The 9775-nt window shown below is 41.7% G+C and overlaps 1 protein-coding gene across 1 annotated transcript; it reads left to right on the top strand.

Moving 5' to 3' along the window:
- The first annotated feature begins 590 nt into the window (after positions 1–590).
- On the top strand, positions 591–4633 carry LOC116224549 (C-type lectin domain family 4 member F-like). The gene is made up of 4 exons (XM_031584569.1): positions 591–616; positions 879–1021; positions 4000–4103; positions 4302–4633. The coding sequence occupies exons 2-4, from the start codon at positions 980–982 to the stop codon at positions 4438–4440; spliced, it is 285 nt and encodes a 94-aa protein (XP_031440429.1). The 5' UTR covers positions 591–616; positions 879–979; the 3' UTR covers positions 4441–4633.
- Positions 4634–9775: the final 5142 nt, after the last annotated feature.

The raw sequence follows: 9775 nt of genomic DNA, 5'->3' as shown, positions 1-9775 counted from the left end.
TGCAATTGCATGCTGGCGGGGCGTTTCTGTATGCAATTTCAGGTGCATGAGAGTGCGCGTCCAATTTAAGAATCAGTGCACAGCTAAGAACACTTTGGCGGTTTAAGAACATATTTCCAGGCGTTCATGAATCCGGCGGAGATCTTTTCTTAGGTTGGTCTTTTGAAGTTGGTAAGAAGATTTTTAAGAAGAAACGTTTGAGAATGAGGTCCATTGTTTCCTCACAACGCAGTGTTTTCAATTATTGAACTGCATCGAATCGCATTGAATCGCATCGCATTGAATCGCACTGAATCGTTTTTTATCAACATGCATCTTTTCTTGTATCGTATCGTTCCCATGTATCGAGATACGAATCGGATCGTCTTTTTCATGAGAGATTCACAGCCCTACTAAATTCTGTTTCCAAGTTAGTAATAATCTTCTAGGAAGAAAAAAAAAAAGGAAAGTTCCCTGTTTTTTTTTTATTTAAAATGTTTCATGCCCATAGAATAATTTATTCTGGACATTTGATATGGCATAGTGTACTGTTGATTTCTTTTCTTTCAACAGAAACTGAAAGGATGTTATTGGAGCAGAAAAACAGAAAACACAAAGCTGAAGACTGAGCTACAAGGTGAGATTTCCAATACATCTGTGGTGAACTGGAGGTTTCTCGACCTTGTCTTCCTTCTGGTGCACAAAAGTACTGAAAAAGCAACAGGTCTGTCCATACCAGGTTTTGACCATGTAACACGAGGACTACTTATCAGTCTGACTGTAGCAATAGCTATCTTTGTTTCAGTCAAAGTAGCGGTATATACTTACAGTGCGTCAACAAATCATGAGAAACTAAATGTCAGTTCTGGTGGTCATTATGAATTATATCCCTTAAAAAGGAGCAAAGTGTGCTGATGACTGGGAGTACTTCGATGGAGCATGTTACCACTTCTCCACTGATAAGAAGACCTGGACTGAGAGCAGAGATGCCTGTGTGACTATGGGAGGACATCTGGTCATCATTACCAGTCAACAAGAAATGGTATGACATATTCACCCCTTAAAATATTTCATGGTCTACTATCTAACTCTAATGTACTAAACTCTAATCAGTAGTGGCTGGTGAACTCATTTTTGGTGCACTAGCCCCCTGTCCTATACCTCCAACATACCTGAGAGCAACTGTTTACTTGTTTACAAGTGTGCAGACCATTTGTGTGAATGCTAGGATGGCTATTGCACATATATACAGCATTATTTATATTATGTGTTAAACACCAGGTTAATGATACGTGTTTCCGAGGGCCACTCGGATCATTTCCTTACCTGATATAACATCAGCAACAGCATTCTGTTTTAAAATTGTACATTATTTACATGTAATTTGTAGGAAATCATTCAGCAATCCCTGCTCTTTCAATTGGCTGACATGACTGACCAGTAGCAGAAATCTGTACCAGTAACCAGTCAGATCTCTGTCAAAGCAAATTATGTAGTCATCATTCTCTAATGCCATTTAATATATCAGTTTACTTAATGTGAGATCTAGGTTTAAGTATGAAGCAGACATTTTTCAGAAATGGTCAGTGATAATTATGAGTGATGAATATTTTAGGCCTTACTGGGAACATACATATTTAGTTACGTATGTAAAGACTAATAAGGGAATGTGGCCTTGGAGTACTAAAACTACTTTTTTTCTACACTGATTGTATCCTCTTTTTAAACACATGACTTTAATGCAAACATTCCCTATCAACTCAATTCCAAGTTCTTGCCAACATAATAACCTTATGCTTGTGTTGAGCCAAGGTTATGTAAAAACATACTGTACCCTAAACTCAAATACAACATACAACATATGGGATAGTACAGGGGTAAATAGGGGAGTTTATTGGATAGTACAGGGGTAAATAGGGGAGTTTATTGGATAGTATAGGGGTAAATAGGATGAAAAACTGGATGAACACAAAAGCTAAACAGGGGATGAAGCTCAGAAGTTCAATGTCTAACAAAACACAATTCCTGAGAAGTACACAAGAAAACTAGAATTCAGGAGCAAGGAAAAGAATGCTGAGATTTCGAAATTCCTGGAAGTCGGAGAGTAGGCCAGGAACGATCGCGGAAGACATAGTTTGTTGTGTCTGTGTAACGGTGCGGCTGCCCGTTACTGCTAGGGTACTACATTCCGTGGCCAAAACATACACAGTTGACAGCGCGGGGTACATGGACACTGTTTATTGGCACACAAACAACAATCATACTTAACCACGATCAGTAGGCCTACCTCATATTGGACATACATCCACCAAAACATACTGGGACTGAAAGCGTGTGGCTTGCAAGCAGATGCGACAGAGGAACAACCAGATCAGAAAGTCGGCAATGACCTTTGAACGTTGGGCGCATCCACGTCAGACGTGCACAGGCCAAGTTGGTGTGATGAGAGGGGGTGTGACAACTTGTAAATGATTTAGAGTGCTGTGTAATATAATAGTATTGTATGTGTGTAAACCCGTCTGTAGTTATATAGGGAAACGTAGGGATTGAATAATGAGTTGGAATATGTATTTTATCGTTAATTGATTTGCGATGGGTAATGGTTCAGGCCGGGGTAAACAAATACCGGTACAGAACTAGTGTTCGGGAGCGACGAGTTAGGGGAACAACTTCCAACCCCTCCAGAGGATCTATGTGCATTGTTTAGTTTGGAGTGCTACACCTGGTTATGTAACTCAGGATAATTGAGAGTTTACTTTTACCTTGTTGAAGCTGAATTGTTTAGGGAATTATTTATTGATTGAGTTCTATGGTTTGGAGTTTTTGTTCGTTTTTCTTTTCTCCATTCTGGCGTGTTTGCCTGCTGCAACCGGCATTAAAACCTTTGCCAGTTACCAACAACCATCTGAGACACTGCCTCCATTTCTGTTTACCTTGCCGCGAGGCCGGCCATCCTACAGTCTGTGAGTTGAAGACATAGTTTGTTGTGTCTGTGAGTGGTGTAAGTTGTATAAGCTACTGGATGACCTAAAATTTCCCTCGGGATTAATAAAGTATCCATCCATAGAATCAGGAACTGGAAGATCATGGGGTTTTAGTCCTTTTCACAAGAAGGCCAGACAGGGAAGTGAGGGGAGTGATGAGTTCATGACAGGTGCAGGTAATCAGGCAATCAGGGGACTGGGAAGCTGACTGAGGCAGGTGAGTTGAATCAGGAGGGGGCGTGACAGGAGGGGGCGTGGCAGGAGTAGAGGAGTAGGGGGCGTGGCAGGAGTAGAGGAGTAGGGGCGTGGCAGGAGGGGGCGTGGCAGGAGTAGAGGAGTAGGGGGTGTGGCAGGGACACTATGGTCCACAGTCCTGGATAAACATCAGGTACTGTATGTAGTAATACACATATAAACATCAGGTACTGTATGTAGTAATACGCATATAAACATCAGGTACTCTATGTAGTAATACGCATATAAACATCAGGTACTCTATGTAGTAATACGCATATAAACATCAGGTACTCTATGTAGTAATACGCATATAAACATCAGGTACTGTATGTAGTAATACGCAATTAAACATCAGGTACTGTATGTAGTAATACACATATAAACATCAGGTACTCTATGTAGTAATACGCATATAAACATCAATATTCTAAGCAATTATAACTACCTATTTGTGACTATCAGGTATTTAGCACATTTCCCTGTGTGGGATCAATAAAGGTCATCTTTGGTTGACTAATACATTTTCTACATGAATGTATTACAGCAGTTATAACCTCACATGATACTAATTGCATATCCCAGTTTACCTGGAAATGAAAACTAGACTCATCAGATGCCAAAAGATGAATTGGTCAATGTTATTCACAATCTACAAATTAACGAAATGCAGCAGAGCTTTGAACTAAGAGTAGACAAGCTTTAAAGACTAATGTGATTGAAATCAGCATGATGAAATGGTTATTGCAGTAGTCATCATTATGTTGCTTATCAAGATCTTGAGTGATGTTTCTTACATTAGGATTTCCTGAAGGCCAAGGGAGAAGATCACTGGATTGGTTTAACTGATGCTCAGGAAGAGGGCAAATGGCGCTGGGTGGACAACACACCCCTCACAGACCCAAAGTTGGTACAATCCAAACATATTTACCTTTGTGTCTGCTCAGAACAATTCACATTTAACGCAATTTTATTGGTTAGATATATGCAGATCTAAAACTAAAGTAAAGAGCTGAAATCTGATACCTGGCATGGTTTAATTCTACAGATTATGAGCACCATTTATTATGTTTATGTGCTCTCTGGACTCTGCTCTTCTTCCAGCTTTTGGGGACCACGCCAGCCAGATAACTACAAGGGATATGATCCAGATGGAGAAAACTGTGTTATGATTACAAGAGGAGAGTGGAATGACAGGTCGTGTGGTGTATCATTTAAAAGAATCTGTGAGAAAAAAATCTAGGGAAACACTTTAGTTTAGGGAACAAATGTTAACCATTCACACATAACTAATATGCGTCTGTATAAGTGCCAAATTAAGTCTGCATTAAGCATCATTTATCAGGCTTGTGTTAGCCTTTTTATTATTCTCACTGAATATGTAATATATTTTTAGTACATCATTATTAACCAACTGTCACGACTTCGGGCAACCGTTTGGCCTCGAGTAGCCAAAGGACATCATGAACTCATTTGTGTCCACATGTGCCTTTGTTGTCTTTGTGTGTTCTCACCTGTTCCCCATTGTGTGCTCTCACCTGTCTTGCGTTTTTGTGATTGTCACTTCCCTCTATTAGCCAGGGTATAAGTACCTGGCTAATCTCTGTGGCCCTTATCAGGTCGTTAGTGTTTTCCTTGCTATGCCTAGCGCGAGTTTAAGGTTTGTTCACTGTGCAGTTCTCGTACTGCTTTTTGTTGCGTTGCTCTCAAGCATCGCCTCTCGCTGCTAGGGCCAGGGGCGGACTGGCCATCGGGGATACCGGGGGAATCCCCGGTGGGCCGACGAGGTTGTGATGGTCCAAAATACCGGCTCACTTCCTTCACCAACCGGACTTCCCACTGACATCGCCGGTACCCTCAACGATTTTCCATACTACTCAGAACACGTATAATTTCCTCTATTAACTACAAAATTTAAATCACTGACTGATTTTTATACCCCTCTTCGCGATCTGTATTCACACTCATGGTGCCTATTTTTCGAAAATATTCTGAAGTGTCTTCTGAAATGTGTTCTTACGGACTTCAGAAATTCAACGTAAGAAACGATCTCCACCTTATTAATGAACACCTGAAAATGGGTTCTTACACAGCCGAAGTGTTCTCAGCTGTGGATTTGCATACACGCCCCGCCAGGGCACGCTACCGTAGTGACGTGTGCCGTCAGCCCTTCTAACACGAGCAGCCCGTGGGGCATCTGGTAGTTTTGAGGAATTGCATTTAAGAAAACTCTGGGCCATTTACGACTGTTATTTCGCGTGACAGTGACAGTGATACAAGGTAAGTTGTGGCGTTGACTTGGCCAATGTTAGCTTGCTTTTCACAGATGAGGTAACGTTCACTACCAACTAGCCTAGCTAATGTTAGGTAGATAAATGTCCAAAATTGAGACGTTATGATCTGGTAAAATAAGCAAGCTGGCGCTGTTGTCATCATCGAGTTGATCTATTTAAACATGTTAGCCGTAGTCACTTGTTTACAATCGATGAGCAAGCTATCCATGGTGGTAGTTGTAAAGAGGGCAATCTTATAATGTCTAATAACTTATGTAAAATAAGGTAACCAGCTAGCTTGTTATGCTAAGATCACCGTGTTACACACAACACTAACATTATAAACAATGTTAATATGTTATCTAGATTAGATAGTGAGGTCATAATAACACATGAGTATACTGATATTGTTTTTTATTATCATGTGACTATAATGCACCCGGGCCAGCAGAGTTAGTTTAGGTTCTGTTACTTAACTTATTGTTTTGTTATGCACCTTCAACACCCCTACACACACAATCACACACCCAGCATGCAACACTACTGATACCACTGATGTTCACACCCCATCGTATGTTCTATTCTGTTCATTTCTACAATATAGTTCATACTAATTCTACCCTCTGATTCCAGTTTCTTTATTGTGTGGATATTCATTCCTTAATGTTCTGTAGTTATACGTATAACCATCTGATACTAGCCCAGAGTTAAGCCTATTCATCTAGCAAACTATACCTACCTTGGAGTGTTACAATAGCCAGTATAATTTTATTCCATGTGTCCACCCAGGCAAATTGGTGGATCCAAATGTTATTTAAAAAAAAAAAAAACATAAATGATGTAATTTATTTGTAATCATCCAAAATAATGTTAAGTGTATGGGTATTTTTCCAAGTAGGCCACTGACTGGTCGATACGTGCGATGCATTGAATGGGCAACGCGCCGTGTATTGAGTGGGCAGCGCGCCGTGTACTGAGTGGGCCGCGCGCCGTTTATTTAGTGGGCCGGTCTGACAGTAACTCCCGGGCCACTTTTTCCCCCCAGTCCGCCCCTGGCTAGGGCGTAGTTCCGCTCATAGCTACACTTTTAGTAGCTGCTTTAGTTTATGGCCTTTTGCCCTGTTCATATCCTCTGTGCTTTTGGATTATCATCTGTGTCCTTGTTTCTCAATAAAATAACCATTGAGAACATCATCCTGCCATTGGGTCCTCTCATTAGCACACTGGGCTAAAGCTGGCGGCCATAAGGCCATTTAAGAGGGGGGGGGAGAAAAAAGAGGGGGAAGAAGGAAAAAGGGAGAAAAGAGAGGAGAAAGAGAGAAGAAAAGAAGAAAGGAGAAAGAAGGAAGAAAATTAGGGTGTTTCCGCATCCATATCTATCTGAGAAATGCATTTCTAACTGCTTAAATACACATATGAAATTTCTGAATGTTTTAAATTATTTGGACACGCCACAGACGGGATACGAACCGACGACTCTAGGTTTCGTTCTATTCGCATCCGCTCCGCAGACGGGATACGAACCTAGGACTTTGGGGATTCTAAGTTTCGTTTTATTCACATCCTCTCCGCGGATATTTATATCAAATTAAGAGTCAAATTAAGAATTCTATAAGTGCATTTCCCCTAACTTACATAACACATAAAATTAGTATAATTGACACAATAGGATACAAATCAGCAACATAAAATAATACAAATAACAATGACATAACTCAACACCCCCACTATATATATATATATATATATATATATATGTCTCATACACATATATTCGTGTTCTGTATGTGTAATAATTATTTATTTCTTCTCCCACATACCTGTACCTGAAGGACCAGAATGTCCACTGCCAAGGGATCATCGCATGCAGATCTTTCCATCATTTTCAGTGTTTTTATAATTTGTATTGACTTGTTAATAACATGCAATGTTACTTTTATTAATGTTGTCATTGGCATCATCCCCATTTATTATTTTCAACATCATCATTATTATCATTACTGTTATTATTGTTATCAGTTTGCTGTTTTAACACAGATTGTCATTAAAAACACCCCCTTGTACAGCAACACAGGTCACAGACAACACTCAGAATCAGAAATGGTTATACAAATGTTTATTTGCCACAAGCAGACTGGATACAGGACTGTAGGCACAGATTCACTGTACATAGAACCCCACTAGGCGATAGGCATAAAGCCAACTAATGGCCAACCATGTCTAACATGAAAACCCCCACACAATGTCCACACAAAAGCAAGATACATGCCTTCCCCCCAAAAGGTATTATCAGTTTGCAATACTTAAACCACGCCCCACATATAGAATCCACAGAAAAAATAACACTGCAATAGATCAACCCACACCAAAGAGGAGTCATCCCAATCCAGTATACAATCCAGACAGCAACTCGCTACCGGCCAGTGTGGCAGGGACCCGCTTTGTCACTTTCAAGCGTGGAGACGGTTCTGCGCTGGTCCATCCACCAGGAACGCTCCCAAGTAGCAATCCGATGACGCGCAGCTCTCCCCCACGAGGAATTTCCAACTACAGAGGGACACAATACAAACAAACAAACACTTAGAGCAGCCCAAACGCCATTAAGTTGGGAGATCCAGTGACAAACTAAATGACCAGTGTGGTGGAAGAAAGAACCTCCCTTTTGCCTGGTAGCTGGAGAGTGTTGAGCAGTGTGTGAGTGTGTGTGCATGTGTTCTACCGGCATCTCTGTCTTTTAGGCCTTCTCTGTGTAGAGAGTTGAGGTGTGCGAGCGTGCGTGCGTGCGTCTGTGTGTCCGTTCCTGCTTGTGCCTGCCTACGTCTGTGTGGCGTGCCTGCCTGCCTGCCTGCCTGCCTGTGTCTGCGCGGCGTGCGTGCCTGTCTGTCTGTCTGTGCGGCGTGCCTGCCTGTGTGTCTGTGCGTGCACGCTTGTGTGTGTCTGTGCGTCCTGGCCTGGGTATGTGCGTGTGTCTGTGCGTGCGTGTGTCTGTGCGTGCCCGCTTGTGTGTGTCTGTGCGTCCTGGCCTGGGTATGTGCTTGTGTCTGTGCGTGCCCGCTTGTGTGTGTCTGTGCGTCCTGGCCTGGGTATGTGCTTGTGTCTGTGCGTGCCCGCTTGTGTGTGTCTGTGCGTCCTGGCCTGGGTATGTGCGTGTGTCTGTGCGTGCGTGTTATACCTGCATTTATGTCTTGTAGGCCTTCTCTGTCTAGAGTCTGAAGCACTTCCCCAGCCAGACTCTCCATGCCTTCTGCTGGGCTGGTGCTTTTCTGATGACCGTCACCAGCAACGACTCCACCCCGATACGGGGGTTTGACACCTGTACACACAGACACGCACGCACAGACACACGCACACATTCAATTAGTTCCCTTGATATGAACTAAAGAGGCAGGCAGCAACAGCAACTCCAAATAAACTGGGTAGGTGTGTTACCTTCCTGCCAATGGTAATCAACTCTGTGTCTGCCATCACCTTGTGTGACTTTAAAGATGTTGCCTTTGGTGACATATGCATACACATTGTTTTTAATGCATGACAATAACATAAATGCAAGTACATGAAGAGCAGAGCATCTTCCTTGTTATATTAATAACCCTATGAAAAACACAGTGGTGGCAAAAGCCACATAGTGTTTGAAACACAGCTCATTTATTAACCACACTACATATAACTAACAGATAACATTAGCAAAGGCTTTGCTGATGAGAACGAGTGAAATTCCATGACATCAACAGTGAGAGTAGCTACCTAAACATGTGTAAAAGAGACTGTATTCATATGACTACCTCCCAATATATTCGTTTATACATCTGAATTTAAACGATCGATAGAAAATACTGATTCACAGTCCAAACATTCTCATTCTCATTCATTCATAGCCCTCGTAAAAGCCCCGTTAATATAGCGAACTTCCAGTCAGATAAGGTAGTGTTTGTAACGTAGCTAGATGGCTAAATAGATCGATACGACAACATAAAACAACGGGTGAAATGAATCATAACCTAAGTTATATCATACAGCACTAACAGATAACATTAGCAATGGAAACGCTGATGAGAACTAGCGGAATTCCAGTCAGCTAACAGAGTGTTTCTAGCGAAATTCCAGTCAGATAACAGAGAGTGTTTGTAAGGTTGAAAGCTAGCTAAACACAAAAGGTGAAATTAGTTCAGTATCTAACAGCAGTGTATTACATGTGTAAATACTCACCATGTCGATAATCTGCCTCGGTTGATTCCTTAAGCATCCGGCTAGCTTCACTCTTTGAATTACCCGCCCCCTCAGGTCTAGCGTAAGCAATGTAACGTC

The sequence above is a fragment of the Clupea harengus genome, chromosome 18 (genome assembly GCF_900700415.2).
Source record: "Clupea harengus chromosome 18, Ch_v2.0.2, whole genome shotgun sequence".
In the NCBI taxonomy this organism is placed as follows: Eukaryota; Metazoa; Chordata; class Actinopteri; order Clupeiformes; family Clupeidae; genus Clupea; species Clupea harengus.
The sequence above is the reverse complement of the archived record's forward strand: the minus strand, read 5'-3'. Positions and strand labels throughout refer to the sequence as shown.